This window comes from Camellia sinensis, chromosome 11 (genome assembly GCF_055761805.1).
Source record: "Camellia sinensis isolate YWXY chromosome 11, ASM5576180v1, whole genome shotgun sequence".
NCBI lineage: Eukaryota > Viridiplantae > Streptophyta > Magnoliopsida > Ericales > Theaceae > Camellia > Camellia sinensis.
In genome coordinates this window covers 171,783,094-171,807,954 of record NC_138971.1, presented here as the reverse complement: position 1 = coordinate 171,807,954, position 24,861 = coordinate 171,783,094, and the positions used below count along the sequence as shown (strand labels likewise).

Below are 24,861 nucleotides of genomic sequence, written 5' to 3'. Positions count from 1 at the left end.
AAGCAGCTTAGACCGACCTAACAATACAAAACTTGTGATTATTTTTTTAATTAATTGATAAATTGCAAACTTTTGATGTATTGGTGGTTTCACACTTGGTACTATTGTTTCTTTTTAGGGAGAATTAATGTAAAGGCCATGTTAATAGGAATGAAAAGGGGAAGTAGAAAATCTCACTGTTGTTTAAGTGGCTTTAAAAAATGAGAATATAACTCTTAATTGGAATGAGATTGCCATTTTTTATTTTTTTTTCAACTTTTCCAATAGTTATTTTAGCATAAGAAAATTTTGCGAAGGAAAATTGAGACCTAATATTCAATTTGAATAATTCAAAGTCCCACATGACAAGTTATTTGTCAACTTTTAACACGCTCAACTGTTTTGGGAAGTGGGTTATAATCCACTTCTCAGATTATAATCCACTTCCTTCTCTCACAAAAAGTTGATTATAATCAGCTTATAATCAACTTTTAACTAAAAAGCTAATTATAACCATCTTTTCAAAATAGCCATGTGTGAGGTCCAATTTTTTTATCATATCATTATAGATGAATTGTAAAACATAAATTGTAGGTCTCTCGCATTTATCTTTGACTAGTTTAGGTTTTTTGGCAGAAAATAAATTGTGCAAATGAGTTAATACTTTTTCAACAAAATAAATTTCTGTAGACAATAAATGGAAATCTTATTTCCACATCACATTCTAAATAAAAAAATTAAAATTTATTTTTATTTTTATTTTTTAAATGATAGTCAGTCAAGCTTGCTTTTGTGAAACGTAAAGAAAGGTTAAAAAATATTTTAAAATTCCATTCACATTTTTTGGGTCTGTTGAAGGGAATAAGATCTAGAGCTCAAACTCTGTTAAGTTTGGTTAACTCTTGGGATTCTTAGTTTTTTCACAATACAAAATGTATTATTTTATTGGAAAATTTTATGTGTACCATATATTCCTTATTATAAATTGGTATAATTTTACTATAAAATTTCGTAACATCAACCAAAAAATACATAACCTTACCATGAATTGGCGTAACAAAAAATATTGTAACCAAGTCACAAACTTTTGTTACATGAACCAAAAATTTTAGACAATTTGTTATGCTAATTTGAAATTATATTACGTCAATTGTGATAAAGTGCATTCCCTATTTTATGTGTAGCTATGTATGTAAATGAAATTTTGGGCACAATGAGAGTTATTACAAATCGAATATTGGGTTAAAATTCCATCAATTAGAAAAATCTATCTATATATATTTCTTCTCCAAACTGTTAACTATTAAAATTTCACATTTTGCAGAAATTGATTACATATTTTTAACAATCAACTAGTACATTCAGTAATATTAACCATTTTTCAAGGGTTTTTTCTTCTTCTTTTTTTTTTTTTTTCAAAAACTAAAGTCTACTATTTTCCATTTTATTTTGATCAATTACCATTTTCAAAAACTACCATTCATTTTGGAATATTTCTTTCTATTCCTATTTTTTCTTTTTTAATTTGTACTTTTTTATTCAAATTGTTTGACACCCGTGCTTGCAAGTTGCACTTTAGTGTATTATTTTTTAGTGACTTTTTATTGCTTTTGTTGAAAACAGAAGCATACCCACCATACCCATGACGGTGCTGAAAATACGACCATTGAAAAATGAGGACGAAGATATACGAACAGTAGGCTTCAAATTTCACTTACACTGTATTTAGTTTGAAGATTTAAAAATAGATTTAGAAAAAAAAAAAAGAAAAAATAGGTGAAATATGAATAAAATATATTTATATTTTACCTAATTTCACACACATTTTTTCTTTTATTTTCTAAATCCCTTGCCAAATCTCCCAGTCAAATACAGTCAAACACAGCGTTAGGCACCCAAATCTTGAGAATATCTATGGGCAATCTATGCTGGAATGAGTTCTTAATAATGATCAAAATAGTTTTTCATATAAATGACAAAAGTGAGAAAAATCCAAAAAAAAAAAAAAAAAAAAACTCGTCTTTTGGGAAGATAAAGCATAAATGGAGTTTTGAAAGAAGAAAAATCTTTTGATTTATAGATTAGAATTCCTTGCGGAAGAAAAATTGAATGGTCATTCAATTTGAATAAGTTATTCCTTTTTATGAATACTCTTACATAGTTTTTGCTTTGCTAAAATGATTTTTAGTAATAGAATTGGTGAATTATCGGGGCAGAGCTATGATTTGAACAGTGGTGTCAATTGACACCACTCAACTTCAAATTTTTGATAGAGTATATATAAAAAATTATGAGTATTTACAAATTAAACCTAGTGGGCCTAAATAAAATAAATTATTTTTTAAACTTTTACAAATTGACCCCAGTAAATGAAAACAAAATCAAACTTTATTCAAAAATTTAGGTTTCTAGAAACAAACCAAACGTTTGTTTATTCGTCTTGGAGACTGGACATTAACTTTTGGTTCTCTCCATCGACTATTGCTTTGGTTGTCTCTTACTATCACGTTGTTTCTTCTTTCATTCTTTTTCTCTCCAATGTTTCATTCCAGTTGCAGAAACTTGTTCATTCGTTCGGGTTTTCGTTCATTCACTGCGGTAGTTATGATTGCCGAGGCTTTTAATCTAGTTTAGGCCATTTGGTCTTTGATTGTGGCACCAAGGTTAGCTTTCTTTTACTCTAAAACCTTTTCTCTTTCTCTCTCTGTCTCTCTCTCTTCTTTTTTTTTTATTTATTTTTTCTTTCTTTCTTTCTGTGATTCAATTGTGTTGATGGATTGTCAATATTTGGGATTATATAGCAACTATGCCTAGGGTTTTTTTTGGGGCTTATTAAGTTTTGAGATTTTGGGACTTATTGATGATTTTGAACAAGCATTCTATTAACCTCTCTTGGATCAAATTCTAATTTTTCTAGTTAACTATATTGATGATTTTGAATTCCACCTACTTTTGCCAATGTGATTTGGGAATATATGAAATTTACGGAGTATTATGTGAATGTTAATGTTGACAGATTGTGTAGAATTAAAAATATGATATATGAAATTGATGATATTTTGTTACATGACCCCGCTAAAGGAAATTCCTGACTACGTCATTGTGAATGATGACACTATTTTTAATGTAAATTCTTTTTTTTTTATCCAATCAAAGATGAGAGTGTATATTCTAACGAAACAACTTTCATTCTAGCCTCATTCAAATGAGCTAAACACTACCAGCAGAGGAATGACATATTAACTTTAACTTTTATACATAATTTTTATACAGAGTAATAAGTCTTTTTGTATTTCATTTTTAATCGAAATAACCACTATTGTCTTCATAATTTCAAAAATATTAATGAAAAATCCTTCTAGATGTGTTTATTTTTGTATAAATTTTCAATTTTCAAATCATTTTCCAAACTACTACTGTATATTCTTCATATAAAAGTCAAAATATGATTTTTATGGGAGTTTAACAAAATAATAGTAATACTATATACATAAACAAATTTCTTACCTAATTTTTTTTACCAACAGTCACAAATGTATTGGAGCCCACATTAATACAAGCGGGGCTCGTTGTTTAGTGTCTAACTGATGAAAATCTGTTTATGCCTTTTATTTTCCTAACCGAATGTGTTTCAAAATAATGTGACAACAATATTTAATAAACGCTTTAATTTAAAATTAAAAAAATCATAAAATCTCATATCATTAGTATAAAAATTCTATCAATACAAGAATATTAAAAAAAAATATAAGTAATTAAGGCTTAGGGCTAGGGTAGGAATGGACATTTAGTGGACCAGGCCACCATACTACTACCATGCCTAATAACATATTCTTCTTCATCTCCATTAGAGCACTACCATCTCTTGTTTTGGCCCAATCTACTCCACCATGCCATACACCCGACAAATATGTAGCTTATCAGCCATTTTAGGCGTGTAAATAGGTTTGGAAGTATTGACGTTTGAAAGCTGTGTGTTTTGGATTTGGGGACTGTATTCTCAACACCTCCCCTCTTTTCTTTCTTCTCTTTTTTGGACAACAACACTCTTTTGAATTTTGACCAAAACTTGAAAGAAACCGTGTTTTCAAATCCTTTGATTGAGAGATGTTACATCACATGGCACATGGCATATGTCAAGTGGGTATTTCACAACACATACACATTCGAACAACTTGTCAATGGGGCCGCAACTTGTTAGTGATACCTGTTTGTAAGTCTGGCCACTTTTTGGTCTCATTATATGTGATTTATTGTCAAAATATGTGACGCTGTGAATCACATAAATTGTGTAGCACCACACCACATATGTTATAGAATGTATATAAACTACTTAATAATTTTATTCATATATTTCTTTATTGCCTGTCAAATTATTTTTATAGTTGTGATAGACATTTGGATAACTTATTTGTTTTTAAGTCTCGCCCCTTTGTCGTGTAGTGTCATATGACCTATTGTATAGAATCCATATAGGATACTCAACAACTTATATTTGTGGTTTCTTTTAGTAATTATTGACTATCAAGTAATCTATTTGAACAACTTGTTAGTAAGACATGCTTGTAAATCCCTTCATTTTCTAATCCCACTAATGTTATGTTTGGTTAAGAGATTTGAGAAATGATTTAGAAAGAGAAAATGAAAATGTGTGTGAAATTAAGTGAAATGTAAGTATATTTTATTCATATTTCACTTACCTTTTTTATTTCTCTTTTCAAATCTTTCTTCAAATTCCTTAACCAAATACAGTATAAATATAATTTGTTTGTGATTGTGTATCATATTATGAGTGGTATGAACGGTATAAAACCCGTGACTTACATATTGGATACTCAATATTTGTCCAAAATTACTATTAACAATAATTTTGACAAAGTATCTAATTTGTCCAATATTATTAAGAATTACGAACGCCAAAAAATTTCTCAAATAATAATAATAATTTGGTATTTTGAAAAAGGAAAAAGTTGTCAGAAAAATAATGAATTTTTTTTTTTTTATAAACAAATTTATAAATGTAGTAAAAAAAATATTAAACTTGATATTAGTAATACAAAATAATAAAAACATCATAATGGATATAAATCATTATACACCATGCGCTTTAGATATGGCTATCTCTTATTCTAAAGTTTTTTTATTTTTTTTATTTTATTTTTTATTGGGTACAGATATATTCCTTAATTTTTTCCTCTACAAAACATTAAGAAAACGAAAAGAAAATAATCATCATATAATTAAATCTTAAACTATTATCACAAACATGTTGAAAAAATTGCTTTGAAAAGTGTTAAATTAAAACTATAAAATTCCGAACTTCTACAAGAGATGTTTCAATATAATTAGCAAACACTAACGAAAATCTTAAAATAAAAAATGAAGCTGATTATTTATCGATCCTTAGTAGGCTTGACTACCTTACATTTATTATCAATTTAGTTTATAAAAATTTACAGTCAAAGTACATGCATATAAGTTCTCATATGTGTTAATACCATAATAATGGAAAGATCCCGATAAGTATGATCACCATCAATACAAGCAAGTCATTAATTTATTCAATACTTTGGTCAAAAAAATGAACCATAAAGTAAAATGAATGCAAACCAACCTCTTCAACAAACCAAACTACAAACAAGTTAAGCAGAATATTTAACTAGTCTCAGCTGCAATGTACAAATCGGTACAAATATTAGTGTCCTATTCTGTGAAAATATAAGTGTCCTAGTAAAATTCCTAGCAAAACCTAGAGTAAATCTAAGTGTACATAAAGTTTTCACATAACACAGATGCGTTATTGTCTCACATCTGTGTCCTATTCTGTGAAAATCTTATGTGTTTTCCTAGCACAGCTGCAAAACTTAATCGCCTCTTTTTGATAAGAGACGCACTCTTTTTCGCTCCACAGAAAACTTGTCACTGCTTTCTAGCTGCAAAGCGAAAACAAAATGTCCTGTCTGATTTACATAGGCAAAACATATCCCAAAAAATTATAATTATAGTAAAAACTGAATATTCATGATATAAACTACAAAAAATTCCCCACAAAAAATTCCCCACAAGCAGTCTTAAGATCACACCTTTCGTTTCAAGAAAGCAAGAGCTTCTCTTTTTGAGAAGTCAGACAAAACAGGAGAGTGTTCATCAATAAGAACTTTGAGCTGTTTCAGCTTTAATGACTCTCCCGCTACCTGCAACAAAAAGTCCAATCAGTGGTGAGAAATAGAATATTGTCGCAGATGAGCTCGCAACTCGAGAAGTCATACCTGAAGAAGAAGCTTCTGACACAACTTTTTTAGCTTGATCTTTGGTTCATCATTCTTGTTTAGTTGTGATATGTCACCATATTTTCGTTTTCTTGAAGAACTAGAATCAGAAGAATCCTCATCAACACTGTCATCAAACGATATCTTTTTCCCTTGAAAGTGGCAACCAGCTATTTTCCTTGGCCGGTCCTTGATGCCCAATCCTTGTTTTCCAGATGTTGCTTTATTCTGCAGATAAAGATTTGCATGAATACTATATCCTGAAAAATCTTCCGACACAGCTTTTTTAGCTTGATCGTTTTATGTGTATGTGTGCTGAGCTCAATCATTTCAAACTACCAAAAAGACTTATCAACTAAGCTACCAAATAACTCAACCAACAGAGTCATCTGGAAAATTGGTCATTATTTCATTTATACTATGAACTTGATAAGCTAAATAATTCAGTTTACCACACAAGAAAATCAACATACTACAAATTAAAATGTGGAAATAAACCAGCATAGATATTGTTCAACTGAAAGCTGTCGAGAAAAAGGTCCCATTGTAAAGGGATGAACATAAAAAACCACACACTAGAACAATTTGTAAATGGCATGTTAAGCAACAAGAATACATACTTGGACAAGGTTGTAAAGATTCTCTTGATCTTCTTCATGAAAAGCAACCCTCTCCTGAGATTTTTGAGTATTTTCGGCTGGGAGAGATTTCTTTCTCCTGGATTCTGCTCCAAGAAAACCTCCTGACACAAATCCAGATTTATAACCCCACCATTCCAGCGAAACATCGTTACCTTTGTTTCCTGCAGCAATGCTCAGGTTTTAATTTAAAAATAAATAGATACCATGATCTCTATCCAACAACTAGAGATGGAAAACTGTAATCCAGAGTACATCAAAGAGACTTCATATCCATAGACAATTCAACAAGAAACCATTGTGTACAGAACGGAGTACAATATAATCAGAATACAAAAAAAACAAAAGTTGGAGAAAACATAGTTCCTAAAAAAATCGTACTAAAAAAAAACATATCAAAAGAACAAGGGGTTTGAATTTGAACCAAATCGTTGGCATCGCAATAATTGTATATCAAACCTACTGGAGAAATTAAAGTTTCAGGAAAGGTATCAACTTTGTATTGACATGCAACATCCCAAGAATAAATGCAATTTGCTCATTCGTATCATACTGGACCTGTGAGAAGAGAAGACTACTTTCACGAAAGAGAAATAACAAATAGATAACTAAATACATAGCAGAAACACGTACATAGGCTTAACTCAACACTCCCCCTGTCCCCTTTTCAAAAAAAATAAATAAAATACAAAAACAAAAACGAGAGAGAGAGAGAGAGACGGGAAAAAGGGTGGCGGGTGCTGGCTGAGGGTGGTGGGGGAGGGATAAAGAGTAAAAACTTGTTTTGAAAACAAGTGAAAACATCTTTTTTTTTTCATTTCCTGCATCCACAAAAAACAAAAACAAAAACAGAAGGTGATGGCAAATAGAATTACGGTTTCCCAAATGGTGTCATCCATTACAAGGAAAAAGTACAGCTTTCCATCAAGATTTATTTACCTTCAACATCAATAACATGATTTTCAGCTTCAGGTTCTTCCACCAACTCCAATATGCCAACCGGATTAGAGTTTGTCTCAGAAAATTGCTCAACTTTTTTGACCTACAGTACGTGACACCAAGAGAAAATAAGCAGTGAAAATATTAAATCGAGAAAAGAGGGAAAAGGAAAAAGAAAAACACTTTAATCTAGCATCCAAACTTGGCTGAATGGAATTCTAGAAGGATGTGCCAATTATAGCTCCCATAAAGTGATCAATTCAAGTAAGCTTTTGTGGTTGCATGGTAATTAGTCACACAGTAAAATTGGTATATATACAAGCTCTAAATCCTGGAAAAACTAAATGGAACCTTCCCTCTGCAACATAATTCAACTCAACTCAACTAAACATATTTGATGACCAAATTTCACAAATACACAATTTTTATAACTTTGACATAGTTTATCTTCATAGTAAAAAAATTTAGCATAGTATCTTCGAAACCACGACACCAAAAAAATTATATCTCCAATAAAAATGGGAACAGATACAAACGGACAAAATTTTTAAGTTCTTTATATTAGATAGGCAGAAGAAGAAGAAGAAGAAGAAGAAAAAAAAAAAGAGAGAGAGAGAGAGAGAGGAAGAAAGATAAAAGGTGCAAACGCTATACACATGGTGCACACATCAAAAACTGTACCTATACCTTTATATCTCTACAAGAATATGCAATTCCTGCATAAACTCTACAAAATGCAAAGAGGGAAAGAATCTTTGATTCTTTAGAACAAAAATAAAGTGAAATAAGAAATTTCAAGCGCAATAAACAGCTCTCCTCATTCTCATTATTCCTAATCCTTTCTCCTAACAAAACCAAACCCTATGCACCTACACATGAAACACAAATCTGCTAAAATTTCAACCTCAGCCACAAATTATCTGCAGTCAAAATGGATTCCCTAACAGTTGTCAATGCACCTTGGGGCTTTGGAGCACCATACCCCTTTTACAAGGAAAGGATAAATCATCCCTCCCCACATCTCAGCAGAAAACAATCTCACCAAGAGAAACTATTCCTGATAGGTCTCCAAGCCAAAATCTCCTTTGGCTCCCCTAAATCCGATCCAACAACCTTGGAGCATTACAAGAAAGCCCCCTACAAATTCCATCTCCTAATCATGGAATGGCCTCATAAACTGAGGGGCCCAAATGCCTCCACCACTGGAGGATCACTCAAGTCTGCCACAAGAACTTGCTTATCAACTGAACTATAGTACAAGTCAAGAAAAAACTCCATCAGCAGCCAATGACCACACTAAATGACCTGCCAAAATCAAATGCTGCAACGATTCCCCACCCTGAAGAAAGAAAGATGGAAGAAATCGTACCAAACCCTCATAATACTCTTCCAAAGGCCCACCCGCCCCCACACGGACATCTAATAGTATCTTTCCTACCCACCCAACATGCTGCCATATCTCCCCTCAATCACTCTTCTCCAAAGACTATCCCTCTTCAGTGTGAACCATACTATGAAAATGGATTTCCATAAATTACTATACAATCTTCCAATTCAGTCGATTATCAACCCTTTTCTTTTGTTGTTGAAATTTCAACCAAATGAATACACAATATAAGAAAGCCATTCATTTCCTGAATTTCGAATATGAACTTTTGCCAATTTCACCAAATATTCAGAATTTTTAGCCAATTTCCTTCTATCTGAAATTTGACCAATTCAAATTCGATCAACCAATCTAAATCTGGCTTCCGTGAAACCTGAGTAAATTCAGAAAATTGCAAAAAGATGTTCTCAAGCAATCAATTTAGCTATGATTTTCTACATAGAATTACAACAATCTATTAAAAATTATAGTCAAAACAAGAAAATAGAGGCAACCTCTGAAAATTGTACAATAAAATATTAAGAAAATAGGAGCAGATGGAAAAACTTCCAAATCTTAGAACCTCATTTTTGTAAAAATAATTTGCTACCTTCAGACAACATAGTGAGCCAAATAATTAATTCACCACTTATAACTAGGCAGCACAAATTAACTAGCTCACAATTCAATCAACTCTATATAAAGAAAACAAAAAGGCCTAAATTACAAAGGTTAGCAACTCACAAGTATTCCTCCAAGATCCTCGGAAGAATATGCATGGACAAGTTTCCCTCTCTCTCTTTTCTTATACCTGGTGATTATTAAAGAAGGAAATAAAAATAAACAAGTAAATAAATTTAAAAAAAAAAAAAAAAACTCAAAACCAATCTAGCATTGATGTGGGCAACCATATTGACCTTCCTTGGGGCCGAGTAGACTTGACAACTGTATTAATCTCTGTGGTGACACCGGTATCAACCTCTTGAACATCATCCTTTTCAACACCTGCAAGATGCATACGAAGCGGATACACATCAAACTATCATGATATTCAGTGCAATATAAATTCATTTTCATCTTGACGTACCTTCATCCTTGATTTCTGCTGCTTGCTGCAAAAATAAAAAAGAAAGATTTACAGACAGAAAAACATAAGAACAATTTTTTTTTTTTTTTTTTTAAGTTATTAAATCTAATTCGAAGATAAATGTGAGAATTACCACTTTCAATCTCTTGAGGATGTTGTCAAACTGTGATGTATCAAACGCCCACTTATTTTTGGGTTCATCTACACCAATACCTGTTGTAATTTTTAAACTGTCAAACTGCTCTATATGTCTTGAACTGTTCTTATTTCTTCTAATATAATAAATGAAAAACTCATCCCACAACAAGTTTAACCTTATTAGCTCCTTTGATTCATAAGACAATTAAAAGAAAAAAAATAAAAGAACTCTCTGTTCTAGGCAGCAAAATAGAGGATGAATTTGATAAATAAACAAGAATCAGAGGAAAAAAAGAACCTGCAGTGTCCTGTTTGTTCTTAACCCTGACATATCCTTTGATCCCTTGCTTCTCTTTCCCAAGCCCTTCTCCTTCTTCCCACCCCTACAACACAATTGCATCTCCACACCATCAAAATTCATCGAACACACACATTTACACACACATACAGATTCAAACCTGAGCTAAAGCAACTGTGTTCTGAAATTTCAAAAAAAAAATTTCTTTTGGTAATCTTATTCTGGCTATATATATATATATATATATAGAGAGAGAGAGAGAGAGAGAACTAACCATTTGTTTCATGAGACGGAAAGCGGCGGACTTTCTCGCTATTCCGACGTAGCAAATAGGAGCTTCAGGTGCCGCCATTTTTCTCTCTTTCTCTCTCCCTCTCAAAAAGTGCGGAGAGAGAGGAGAGAGAGAGAGAGAGAGAGGAGACCGCGCAGCTCAGGAACCTCAAGAAGCCCTAGAAACGGTGGAGAAAGAGGAGACTGGTGAGAGAGGGAAAAAAATATTCCAGTGTGGTCGTGATTTTTGAATTTGTCTACAGTTGGTAGTCTGGTTTCGGTAGATGAGTTTGATCGACGGTGGATTTCGTTACTTGTTTTTGCCTTCCTTCTTTCCGACAATATTGAGGTTGAGGCCCATCTTTTCCTTGATAATTGGGCTTTAGCCATGAAATCCAGCCCATTGGCATATTGTTGGGCCTTTATTTTGTTTTTGTTTTAAACTTTAACTCCCCGTTTGTTTTCAAAGATAGAATAGAGGAAATTCATAGTGAAGGGATTATTAGTGAATGAATTGATAGTGAGGAGATTAATAGTGAGAAATTATTAAATTATTTTTAAATAAAATAAATAAAAAAATATAAAAACTTAAACATTATATTTTTTTAAAAAATCCCAATATAAAAAAAATAAAAAAAAATTCTAATCCCTCACTATTTTTCTAATACTATCTCTACTTCCTCCTTACCAATCCCTCTTCCAAGGGGACTACTAATACCAAGGGATTAATAGTTCCCTCCCCATTTCTCAAAACAAACACCCCATTAGTAATACTAAAGAGATTAGTAATCCACATCCCTTCTCTGTAACCCCAAACAAACGGGGCCTAATAGTTATTCATTTGGACAAATGTTTCTAATTTGACCATATAACGACTAAAATATATATTTTTTATCAATTTTATTTAATAAAAATAAGTAAATAATTGACAAAATTAAAAAATTTGAGTTTATTTTCTTACAAGTCCCACACCATGATTTTTTTATAATTAACTTTAGAAAGTACAAAAAGTAACGTATAAAAGATTTGAAAATAATGAATTAAAAATAATTTTATATTATAAGTATATACATAAAAATATGTCATTTTTATATTAATGTGAAATGATTTATCCACGCAATTTATTGTCACCCAAATTTGTGCCAATCGGGTGACTGTTGGACGACAAGTTTTACCTTCTCTGTCATTTGGACAATTAGTCGGTTGACTGGCATTGTGAGTCGGCCATGGATTCGATCTCCATTGGCTGGAACCTGGATACCCGCTTATCATTGGCAGCATCGATATTCTCCACGATAGAGGCTTTGAAGCTCACACCGATGGTAAAATTCATAATGATTGAGCAAAATGTTTGCATATTTAGTTGTATGTGTGTTTGAATCGATACTTACAGGTAGGGGATTTCTCAATTCGTATTATCCTGTTTGAATTATAATATTGTATTGTGTCACTCTAAGCTGAAATTTGAACAATAATATTAGTAGCTCACTTTTGTTGTATCCAGAGGCACTAGTTTGCTCCAATTAGTTTTATCAAATATTTTCAAAATAATTATTTGTATTTTATTGCATGGTATCTTTTAAATTTTACACAAATTTGAGTAAAAATTTATGTGAAAGCTTTGTTTGATATGAAACCCTCTAATAGAAAATTTCATATTTAAACATTAAATTTGAGTAAAAGCTTCACTAATAGTGAAGTGGTAAATTTGAAAGTCCACCAAATAGCTTTGCAAATTGTGTACACGTTTGAGTCTACCTTGAGTTGGGTAAAAATCGGTTTAAAATTCAATTTGGTACAAGTATAGGTTTGAGTCAAGGGTTAGAAATACTAAGGCACAAAGTGAATCAATACCAATCACATGTATGAAATCGAAAATATTAACTAATAAGTTGAAGGTTTGGGGTAACTTGAACAAATGCCCATAATTTAAGGGGGTAATTATTCAAATTGATAGTTCATATAAAATGATGCCAGTAGTTTGAGTGGACAAAGTGAATTTTTCGTTGCAGACAAATATTTATGTTACATTTATTGAAAGCCTAATGTCTTGTCATTAATTGTGGTTTGCAGGGAATGTGTTGCTTCATTGTGTTGTTGATACAAGCTTGGGTGCTTTAGGATGTGTTGCTTCATTGTGTTGTTGATGCAATTTTGGGTGCTTTAGGACTTCCCGACATTGGGTAGATCTTTCCTGACTCCAATCCCAAATGGAAAAGTGTGGCATCGTCTGTTTTCATCAAAGAAGCTGTGAGTTTTATCAACTGTTTTCCATGCTTTTGATTATCTGATTCTCTTCCCCCTTACTATGTGTGCGGGAAATCCCACATCGATCTGTGAGGGACTACTTTCTCACCTTATAAGCAGACTGGCTCCTCTTACCTTGCATAGGCTTTTTCCCCCAGTGGGGGAAGAACAAAACCGTGCGGTCGGAATGCCAAAGCGGACAATATGTGCAAGGCACGGGGACCGGTGGCTTCAATTGGCGCCGTCTGTGGGAAGACTTTGATACACAAACCTTGCTCTTCAAGCTTTTTTGACCGTTTCCATTGCTAACAACGATGAAACTCCACTGTCTGTCGTCGATGGTGTCACGCCAAAGTCTGTTCGACGGAGAGAAGGCCCCCCTGCTATACCAGTCATGGCGGACTTGGAGACCTCTTCGAGAGGTGCGCGAGACAAACGCGCAAAGAGTACTAATCGCTCGAAGAGTCTGGAGGGCCGTCGACGGTGGGGGGAGTCTCATGCACAGCGCCTGGAGCACAAACTTAAAGACCAGGACGCCCTCATTCGCAAGATGGCTGTTGAAATGAAAGTGCTGAAATTCCAGATCAAGGAGAAGGGTGTTGCTGGAGAGGGCAGCCTCAATGAGCGCACCCTGTCTCCTCGTTCTGGCAGTTGCCACCAAGAAAGGATGCACTCCCTCTCTATCACCAGAAGCTATGGGGTCGGGGACTCCGACCCGCAGGTGGGCAAATCACACACTCGCGACAGCACCTACCGTCCCTCACGCCCATCGTAGACGTCGCGATACTCTTTTTCCGCCCGTTCGGGAGACTTGAGGGATGTGTTAGAGGAAAGGGCTCGCCGTAGGGAGACTCAAAGATTGACGGCATTGCAGAGGATAAGCTCCCAAACCCGTTGTAGTGAGGAAGTGACAATGCCCGCACCCAGAGTGGTGGCCCCAGCGCTTGTGGACAAAGAGCTAGCGAGACTAACAGCTACGCCGCTGTCTCCAGAAATCGAGAGCACACCACTTCCTGCCGGATTCCACCAACCTAAGTTTACGTTGTACGATGGCAAGACGGATCCGTATATACACGTGAGTCATTACAGGCAAGTAATGGCTGGACACCGGCGCAATAATGCCTTGATGTGCCTCATATTCCCAGCAAGCTTAGGAGAATTGGGCCTGAAATGGTTCGAACGGCTTCCGGAGGAAGTATCGAGGAATGGCAGCAACTAGCGGAGGCCTTCGCCACCAGATTCAAAACCAACACTCGAACGCCAAAGGAGGTCAATCATCTTCTGGGCGTCAAGATGGAGTCTGGAGGTTCGTTGAAGGCATACAATGCGAAGTACTGGGAAACTTACAATGAGATCCTCGACTGCCCCACCAATCTGGCGATTACTCAATACAAGCGTGGTCTCCCAGTCAGACATAGGCTGCGAGATTCGCTTACAATGAATCAACCGTCGACCATGGAGTTGCTCATGCAACACATTAATGAACACATCCAAGTCAAAGACGATGCAGCTGCAGCTACCGTGACGACAAGTCCGGTAGTAGAGAATAAGAGAGTAGTACGAAAGGTTCACGCAATCGGACAAGATGATGGCCATGCAAACCACCATGAAAGAGATATAGGGAGTTCGGTTTTTGGAAGACGTCTATAAGAAGGCCGAGGAAAATGGGCATAAAACTCGTAGAATGTAAATGGCCGATCCATTTCCAGAACATCGAACTCTGCCAGTCTAAAGTTTTGTTCTTAGTTCTATTTTTGTAACCCTTTTTGCCATTGACACAATGAAACAAGTAGACCATTTTCTTGAGAATTGTTGTATTTTTGCCTCGCCAAGTGGATTTAGCGCGGTCCAAGGGGCAACTAACAACCATTCTGATGGAAAGATCAAAATTCCTTGTAGGGCGGATTTTGCTCGGCAAGAGGTTTGTTGATGGTTTTAATCAACTTTAAAATCCCTTGCCATACTGATCTTACTCGCCAAGAAGTAAATCGTCGAGCGGACCTTGCTCGCCTACCTTGGAGTGCCTTACCGAGATAATTTTGCTTGCCAAGAAGCCTTGCCAAGTTGATTTAGCTTGCCAAGATATAAGTGGCCGAGCTGACTTTGCTCGCCAACATTGAAATTCCACGCCGAGCTAAGCTGATTTTGCTTGCCAAGAAGTTGCCAAACCAATTTTGCTCGCCAACTTTCGACGAAAAACTAATGATTTATTCAGTCGAAAAGAATTCCAATCGAAGAGTGAACACGGTCTAGGGGGCATCCCATCTAGTCTGGGTCACTACTTTGCTAGTGTAAGTTTAAAGTAGGAGCCCAGACTGGGGGGAAAACAGCAAGGTTGATCTCAATGACTTGATCTTGCCAAAAAGATCTTTGCTCAGTAAGAGGATAGTTAATAGATTTTATCGACTTTGGAATTATCCACCGAGCGGATGTTGCTCAACCAAATAAGTTGATGACTTGCTCAGCTCAAAGAGTCGGTGAGCGGATGTCGTTTGGCCAAATGAGTTGAATTGTTCAACTTCAACTTTCCTAGCCGAGGTGACCATACCCGGCAAGCTGAACTGATAATTTGTTCGACTCAGAGCTTCACCGAGCAGGATGTCCCTCGACCGAACGAGTTGATCAATTGTTTGACTCCAAATTTCTTGGCCAAGGTAACCTTACTCGGCAGGCCGAATTGATGATTTGTTCAATCCGGAGCTCCGCTAAGCGAATGTTGCTCGGCCGAACGAATTGATGAGTTGTTCAACTCAGAGCTTGGCCGAGCGGATGTTGCCCGACTAAACGAGTCAATGATTTGTTCAACTCGGATCTCCGCCGAGTAAATATTGCTCGGCCGAACGAGTTGATGATATGTTCAACTCCCAATCTTTTGGCTGAAAAGATTTAGCTCGGTCAAGGAAGTTGATGTTTTGTTCAACTTTGGAAGCTTTTGGCTGGGATGATTTAGCTTGGTCGTGGAGGTTAATTTTTGTTCAACTCCAAGATTTTTGACTGAGATGATTTAGCTCGCTCAAGGAAGTTGATGTTGTTCAACTTTGAAAGCTCTTGGCCGAGATGACTTAGCTCGGCTATGGAAGTTGATGTTTTGTTCAACTCTAAGACTTTTGACCGAGGTGATTTAGCTCGATCAAGGAAGTTGACGGTGTGTTCAACTTTGAAAGCTTTTGGCCGGGATGATTTAGTTTGGCCAAAGAAGTTGTTGTTTTGTTCAACTTTGGAGGCTTTCGGCCAAGATGATTTAGATCGGCCATAAAAGTTGGTGGTTTGTTTAAGTGAATTCCTTGCCTAGAGCAGACTCAGCTCGGCAAGAGAGGAAGTTGGTGATATGTCTAACTAGGTGTATTCCTTGCCTAGAACAAGAGAGAGAGTTCGTGATTTGCACGAATCACATCGGCCCGAAGGCTCTATCCCCTCATTGACTAGTTCAAGATGAATGTCACATAGGATTGCAAATTTCTCACGAAAATCAACAATCGCTCCTGGTGATATCACTTTAGAGCGGAATTTGCTCATAGAGCTCGGTTAAAAATTTGCTGAGGGAACAGACCGGCTGCTCGGTTGAAGAACGCCAGCAGATGATAATTTTGAGGTGTCTGGCCAAATCCTAGTTCAATCTATAGGGTAAAAAAGCAAAGCGCGTCTTAGTGCGATTGTGTCAAGTTTTGACCCGAGTGAAATTAGCCCGGTTGTAAGATAAGCAAAAAGATAATTGATGGTAGCTCGGTTATGAGCCAAGGGGCAATGTTTCTAGCTCAGTCATAGAGCTAAATACTCGTTTTTGCTCGGTAATAGAGCCATGAAAGGGTTGTTCGGCCACACAACCAATCATACAAGGGTTGTTCAGTCCCACAACCAAACATGCACGATCAAGCTGAATGGGTGGCATGCATAGCCGAGCATGATTCATGATGTGTAAAACCAAAACATTTGCATGGCCAACCAACCAATTTTTGGTTTGCTGAGCATTGTAAGCAAGTCGGGCCAGAAGATTGATTTTTAAATTAATTTACGTGCAAAGTCGGTAATAGATTGAGCAAACACATGCATGGCCAAAAGAACAAACAAGACAGCAAATCAAATATGCATGCCATAATCATGAAGAGGGAACAAGGCATGGCCCGCCAAGGAAACAAAGAGTGATAAGCCGCTTGGAGGATGGAGCTTCACAGGAGGTAGCAGTATTGATTGAATTTCCAACCCAAATCAAAATATATATATATATACAAAGCTTCATTGTGGAACCAAGTTCGGTAGCTCGGTGGAAACCATAGAGCAATTATAGCTCAGCTATGTGCATAGTTCCTAGCTCGGTCTCAAAATTGAAGAATTATGAATTGATACAAAATTACAGCTCGGTGGTGGTGATTTGTTTTAACTCAGTTTATTGAAAGCACAACAATAGTTCGGTTAGTAATGGAATTCTACGTCAAAGTATTAGATTGTTTTCAAAGCTTCATGGTGGGACCCTCCAAACACAAACATATTGATTAATATGTTTGTTGTTGAATTCATGCACGAGCAAGGTTTCTAAATGGGACCCCCCAAGTATTTTCATTACAAACTTTGTTTAGCTTTGGAAAAGTGAAGGTCTGGGCCCCACACCTATTCCACCAAATGCAAAAATGAAGCAAATTGTGTCGTTGGAGTGCCATATGTTGGGTCAAGCTGTGCATGGCCCTGGAAGCAAAGTGATAAAACTTGGCCGAGATTTCATGAAGCTTAACGACAAATTGAGCTGAAATGAAGTTACACAAGAATGAGGTAATCCCAATCAGGTTGCAACTGATGAAATAAGGGGCAATTGAGAGGGAGATTTGCACCGGGCTATGGAGCTGAACCAAACCTGCACAGCTTCTCGGGCTATCGCGTTTGGCCGAGCTATGTCGCTGGCCAGAACACGAAGACATTTATGTGCCATATCGGGCTGTGATTCGGGTAAGCGCTCAGTTGGATCCGCAACCCGAAATGAATTTGAACCGGGACAAAGGCCGGCATGCCTCACGGCCAATCAGTTCGGATGGACCGACTTCTTACATTTTGGTTGTCTTGGTCATGGTTGTGTTTCCTTCTAAGGGATAGGTCGGTCGTGACAGCTCGGTAGAGTGTGCCACCTGGACCAATGGTGTGACGGAGGGGAAATCCATTTTTGGCATTCGTCAATACCGTTTGGCAGTTCCACACGTACTGTTTGGAGGTTTTGGCCTTTACACGCATAAGGTAGTGAGAGGCGAGCATTGCCACCTGTCCAGGGAAGGACAGCAGAGGTAGTACGCGCACAATCCCTGAGGCTGCATGGCCAGCTTAGAAAAGGGAAGGATGGGGGATGTTGGAGGTAAGCAATTTTGAACAACTCTCTCTCTTGCTCTAGGCAAGGAATACACCTAGTTAGACATATCACCAACTTCCTCTCTTGCCGAGCTGAGTCTGCTCTAGGCAAGGAATTCACTTAAACAAACCACCAACTTTTATGGCCGAGCTAAATCATCTCGGCCGAAAGCCTTCAAAGTTGAACAAAACATCAACTTCTTTGGCCAAGCTAAATCATCCTGGCCAAAAACTTTCAAAGTTGAACACACCGTCAACTTCCTTGATTGAGCTAAATCACCTCGGTTAAAAGTCTTAGAGTTGAACAAAGCATCAACTTCCATAGCCGAGCTAAGTCATCTCGGCCAAGAGCTTTCAAAGTTGAACAACATCAACTTCCTTGAGCGAGCTAAATCATCTCAGTCAAAAATCTTGGAGTTGAACAAAAATTAACCTCCACGGCCGAGCTAAATCATCCCAGCCAAAAGCTTCCAAAGTTGAACAAAACATCAACTTCCTTGACCGAGCTAAATCATTTCAGCCAAAAGCTTGGGAGTTGAACATATCATCAACTCGTTCGGCCGAGCAATATCTACTCGACGGAGATCCGAGTTGAACAAATCGTCGACTCGTTTAGTCGGGCAACATCCGCTCGCCAAGCTCTGAGTTGAACAACTCATCAATTCATTCGGCCGAGCAACATCCGCTTAGCGGAGCTCCGGGTTGAACAAATCATCAATTCGGCCTGCCGAGTAAGGTCACATTGGCCAAGAAATTTGGAGTCAAACAATTCATCAACTCGTTCGGTCGAGGGACATCCTGCTCGGTAAAGCTCTGAGTCGAACAAATCATCGATTCAGCTTGCCGGGTATGGTCACCTCGGCCAGGAAAGTTGAAGTTGAACAATTCAACTCATTTGGCTGAGCGACATCCACTCATCGACTCTTTGAGCTGAGCAAGTCATCAACTAATTTGGTTGAGCAACATCCGCTCGGTGGATAATTCCAAAGTCGATAAAATCTATCAACTATCCTCTTACTGAGCAAAGATCTTTTTGGCAAGATCAAGTCATTGAGATCTTTTTGTCAAATGCTAAGGCACAAAGTGAATCAATACCTATCACATGTATGACATCGAAAATATTAACTAATAAGTTGAAGGTTTGGGGTAACTTGAACTAATGCCCATAATTTAAGGGGGTAATTATTCAAATTGATAGTTCACATAAAATGATGTCAGTAGTTTGAGTGGACAAAGTGAATTTTTCGTTGCAGACAAATATTTATGTTACATTTATTGAACGCCTAATGTCTTGTTATTAACTGGGGTTTGCAGGGGATGTGTTGCTTCATTGTGTTGTTGATACAAGCTTGGGTGCTTTAGGATGTGTTGCTTCATTGTGTTGTTGATGCAATTTTGGGTGCTTTAGGACTTCCCAACATTGGGTAGATCTTTCCCGACTCCAATCCCAAATGGAAAGGTACGGCATCGTCTGTTTTCATCAAAGAAGCTGTGAGTTTTATCAACTGCTTTCCATGCTTTTAATTATCTGATTCTCTTCCCCTTTACTATGTTGTTGTTATTATTTAGTCATAATTAAGGGTAACAAACAAACAAACAAACAAAAAAAGTGTCCAGAATTTGAAATGTGTGAATCATATTCATCTTGGATGTGACACACACCATACCAACTTTAATTCTACACCATTCACATTCAAATTCTGAATACTTTTCTTGATAATTTTTCTAGGTAGATAGCGTTTCAACATTAATAAAGGAGAAACATAAAAAGTGATAGGGTATGTGGTGGAGTTGGCTTTGGTTACATTTATATTTTTTTATTTCAAGTAGGATAGAATTGTTTTCTAAAAGCTGATTGGAGGGGTTTGGATGTGGTATTGGAGATGGGGCTTTGGAAGCTTGAGTTGAAATAGATTTGATAGGGATGAGAGGTACAAGGAACTGACAAGAGAAAGGGAAAAGAATGCATATGGAAATTGAGAAAGAAAGAGAAACAAAATGTTGTGCATCTGATATAGACTAGATTGGTTGTGTTAGACAATCTTCACTGTATTTAAATTAATTAATTCTGTTTGGGTACTAAACGACAAACAGAATATAAAAGAAATATAGGAAAGGAGAATGAATGTTTGATTACAAAAATCAAACTAAAAAATGAATTAAATAAATAAAAACAGATTTTATTTTGTTACAAAAACAAAATTAAAATCGGATTTAAATAAAAAATAAAAACAGAAAAAATAAATAAATAACTTACTTAATTAATATCTTGAATATTATTCTGATCAAGTCCAATGTTCGACACTGTGTCCTTAAGACATATTCGTCCTCTCCTCGGTGCTTTCAGAATATGGACGTCTATCTCCCAAGATGAAATGATCAACTACAAACAATAGCAGCACTACAAATTGTTTGCCTAACAAACACACTAAGTGTTTATACTCTTTCTCACAAAAATTAAATGCAGCAAAATGAAGAATAAATTTGCAGAAGTGAAGTACGAAATTTTCGAATATAAAACATTAAATGAGGGCTATACTGTTTATAGATGTATTGGTGGCTGCAGGTTTTGAATTAAATAGGTGCAAACCTGTTTGAACAGGTATGAAACCTGTTTGGTTTTGAATTTAAACAAATTTGAATCTGTTGGGTTCAAAATTCAAACAGATAAAAATGGGAAGGGACCTGTTTGGGTGTACAGAAAAACCAGACCAGTTTATTTCCGGAATTAATTTGAATTTTGGATTTTATTTTTCAAAAAATAAAATTAAATTCAAATATTTTTTACCCAAAAAGATAGGTATTGGGTTGAACAAGCCCAAGACGGACGGCGGCGGCGGCGGTGTGCGCACGCATGTGTGGTGATTTTTTAGTCTAATGGGTCTAGCCCATTTTGCCTATAATCTCCCTCTTTAAAACACTTGGGTACCCCTTGGGGCACACCCCAAGTTCTAATCTCATGCCTTATAAACCCATTCAAAAACTTCCCACCAAATCAATGTGGGACAAGCCTTATTCAAACCTTTAAGGATTTTTCACCAAAACTCCATTTCCATGGAGCATACTTTGGCTTCAATTTTCCATTCACTCGGTAATGGTTTTGAGCAACCAAATATACCACGTGAATCACAACGCGACATAGAATGCGTTACCACTTTGACCCGCCAAATATGACGCTCGGGTCCCACCTAAATAATAGACCAAAGTTAGGAAAAAATTCTGGTTTGACCCAGAATTTTCCAACCATTTCCAACAGGTTGTACCAAAACCAAGCTATTTGAGAACCTCACATGAACTTAACTTAGTAGTTACAGTTAATGCATAAAGCATAATAAGCAACTATCCTTCTGCAAATGTCTCTACAACTTGGGTTGTGAACTAGTCAACACCATCAGTTGTCAAGGTGGGATTTAAAAAATGGAACTTGGAGCTTGTAGACACCCCATTTTTGACCGCCCTTAAGACTTGGGCACTATTGATGATTTACTTGATGGTGAAAGGTGTGCAAAAGGTTCAGTTTCTTCGGCAAAGAGAGAGTCAAATCTCAACTTCATACCCTTTTTTTTGGACCAAAACAATCTTTATCAAAAGATTTTAGACTTAAAACCCTCTCTTTCAAAACGTTTTGAAAATAAAGTTCTACGATGGTCCGACGCTCGCATTTTGTTAAATGTCGCGCTTTTCGGTAAACTGAGCAAGGGCAAAGTGGAAATGAAAGAAAGAGAGACGAGATCTTTGAAAAATATTTTAAAACACCTTACTTAGGGTTTGGAGTTGAAGAAAAGAAGAGAAGGGGAAGAAACCCAGTTGAGGGAGAAAATGGGCATGAACCGTTAAGAGAGGGACGGACAGTCCTCGCTGAATCAGACCTATTCATTTGCATACTTGGATTTCAGTTATGAGGCCACTACCATTGGAAATCTTACTTCCGGGGCTTCATTTTTCACTCAAGAATCTCCTAAAGCCAAGTCCGGACGGGGGAGATATGGTTGATTGAAGTAGGGTATCACTCTGGTTGGACTGAATCTGCGCGACTTCACCAAAACAGGCATAACTTTTTGCACAGGAGGAATTTTGATGCAAGGATGGTGCCATTAGAAAGCTAACTTCTGGGGTTTCAATTTGGACACCTGGCCGACCACTTTTGGGCTTCCCAATCACTAGCCGACCACCTTTCTTTTCGGCAAACCAATTTTTTGTCCTGAAAAACCAGAAAAAGTAGCAGGCCGACCAGAAAAGGTGGTCGGCCGACCACCTGAACCTTTTGACCTGGTCGGCCGACCAGGGAAAGTGGTCGGCTGACCACCTGAACTGGTTGGCCAGCTTTTTTTTTTTTTTTTTGTCTCAATGAGTTGAAGCCAGCTGTGCCAGCTGGAAGCCTTAGAATGCATCCTCCATACACGTGTATGGAGGATGTTTAAGCTAGCTTTTAAGCTTCTTGGAGAAGCTTTAGACCTTCTCCTCTGTAAAGGAAGGTCTCTCTTCCATTGCTAGGGTTCAGAACCTGTTTTGAGCATACATATACTTTCCCTCCATATCTCTATATTCCAAGCTCCAAAAACCCTTGTTCTTGGTCCCATTACACTACACCTCCAAGCACAACACCTCCATTATCAACCTAAGCAACTAGGAGCTCATTTTCAGAGGTTGGAGAGTTTCTATTTTGGTCCAGAAGCTGCTGGCCCTCTACTCTACAAAGGTAAGACACTAGTTCCCTCTTTTGGCCCTTATTTTGCTTCATTGTTTAGCCTTACTTGAAAGAATTTTTGGGTTTCGTCATAAACTTAAAAAAGTTTTGTTTTGAGCTTATAAATATGTTTGTTTAAGGTCATTTTTATTTTGGGGGTCATCTACCCCCTTGCATGCTTCATTTCCTCTTGTTTTAAGCTATGCATTAGAGCATTTGTGTTGGCCTTGGTTTGGCCTTTTAAACACTAAAATCCAGCAGATTTTCAGTGGCTAACATGTGTTTTTGAGCCTTAAAATCAGAGAGGGGTGACCCTCTCACCCCTTGTTTTGTTTACTAGCTTTCTTGGCCTTACAAAGGAGCCCCCATTTTCATGTTTTGAAGCTATGTTTCAGGCCACTTTTTGTGAGTTTTGTGACCTGCATGAACTCTTTCCAAAGCCCTTTTGGCCATATTTGATGTCTATCTTGCACGTGTAGAGTAATCCTCTTCATGGCCTTTCAAAGGGCCCTTTACTTGCATGCTTCTTAGCCTCATTCCAGGCCCTTTTTGGTGGGTTTTAGGACCCTCATAACCTCTTTCCTGAGGTAGTTTTTCCATTTTGTATGTCTATCATACATATGTAGAATAACCCCTTGCATGGCCTTCCAAAGGAGCCTATCATTCTTGCATGCATTGACTGAGTTTCAGTGGGTTTTTAGGCATTATTTGACATGGCATACTTTTATTTTTGGCTGGTTTGGTGAGCTCTCATGTGCTTCATATAGCTGTAGTGCAAATCATGGTTCACTAGCTTACTTCGCATGCTTTGTTGACCCTTGATTTTAGCTCTTTTTGGCCTTGCCTTAAACTGATTTTGTGCATATTTTGGACTGCTTTAGCTCTGTTTTTGGGTCTCATGGTCGAATGGTGTTTGTTTTGCATGCCTGTGGTTCAATACACTTGCTTAGGTTTGAGTTTCGGGGTCCATTACATGCATATACTGAGGTATTTCCTTGTTTTGGGGCCATTATACATCATACTTCAGAGCTTTTTTGAATGCCATAGTGTCATGTTTTATACTGCTTAAGTGTGCTTGAGAGTTGTCCATGAATGCCTTGTTTTCGGGTCATTGAATGAGCTTCATTTCTTTGCATTCCGAGCCATTATTTTAGGCCATTTCCCCACTGTTTCAGACCTACCTAGGGTCTATTTGGGGTTTGTTTTTCCATTGGTGCATTGCTTTGGGTGCCTCTAGAGTAACGCACTTCACTAGTTTCGGTACCCGAGCCCTCTAGCTTGCATTGTGTGCCATATTTACATGTTTCGGGACCATCTTTTGTGTCATTTCAGAGCTGTATCGTGTGTCATTCTATGCCATGTTTCATTCTCTGCCATGCTTAGTTAGAGTTGCATGTTATGCCTTAGGATCGGTTCTCTGCATTCGTGCATGTTTGCATGTATTTCGGTTGTCTCATTTCCATTATATGGCTATTAATGTGAGTGTGGTTGAGGTCCACTCATGTTGGTGTAAGTCCATCGTACATCGTGTATACTATTTTAGTCCATAGCATTGCGTATGTTAGGTTGCATATTAGAGCATTGTGTATGCCATGTTACATCACGTGCATCGTGT

At 36.9% G+C, this 24,861-nt stretch overlaps 1 protein-coding gene across 1 annotated transcript; it reads right to left on the bottom strand.

Annotated features, from left to right (window-relative positions):
- Nucleotides 1-5,518: 5,518 nt before the first annotated feature.
- LOC114313392 (G-patch domain-containing protein 1) lies at nucleotides 5,519-11,300 on the bottom strand. Its single transcript, XM_028259779.2, has 11 exons — nucleotides 10,989-11,300; nucleotides 10,715-10,799; nucleotides 10,412-10,491; nucleotides 10,279-10,303; nucleotides 10,109-10,196; nucleotides 9,936-10,002; nucleotides 7,826-7,928; nucleotides 6,869-7,050; nucleotides 6,249-6,476; nucleotides 6,063-6,173; nucleotides 5,519-5,912 (listed from the first exon to the last, which is right to left on the bottom strand). The coding sequence occupies exons 1-11, from the start codon at nucleotides 11,064-11,066 to the stop codon at nucleotides 5,844-5,846; spliced, it is 1,116 nt and encodes a 371-aa protein (XP_028115580.2). The 5' UTR covers nucleotides 11,067-11,300; the 3' UTR covers nucleotides 5,519-5,843.
- Nucleotides 11,301-24,861: the final 13,561 nt, after the last annotated feature.

What these genes read in the sequence shown, in the direction of transcription:
- LOC114313392 (XM_028259779.2), bottom strand. Translation starts at nt 11,066, where the DNA reads ATGGCGGCACCTGAAGCTCCTATTTGCTACGTCGGAATAGCGAGAAAG. An exon ending in AGGATCTTGGAGGAATACTT is followed by an intron (nt 7,929 to 9,935) that starts GTGAGTTGCTAA and finishes CACGTACTGTAG; the next exon opens with GTCAAAAAAGTTGAGCAATT. An exon ending in TCATGTTATTGATGTTGAAG is followed by an intron (nt 7,051 to 7,825) that starts GTAAATAAATCT and finishes GCATTGCTGCAG; the next exon opens with GAAACAAAGGTAACGATGTT.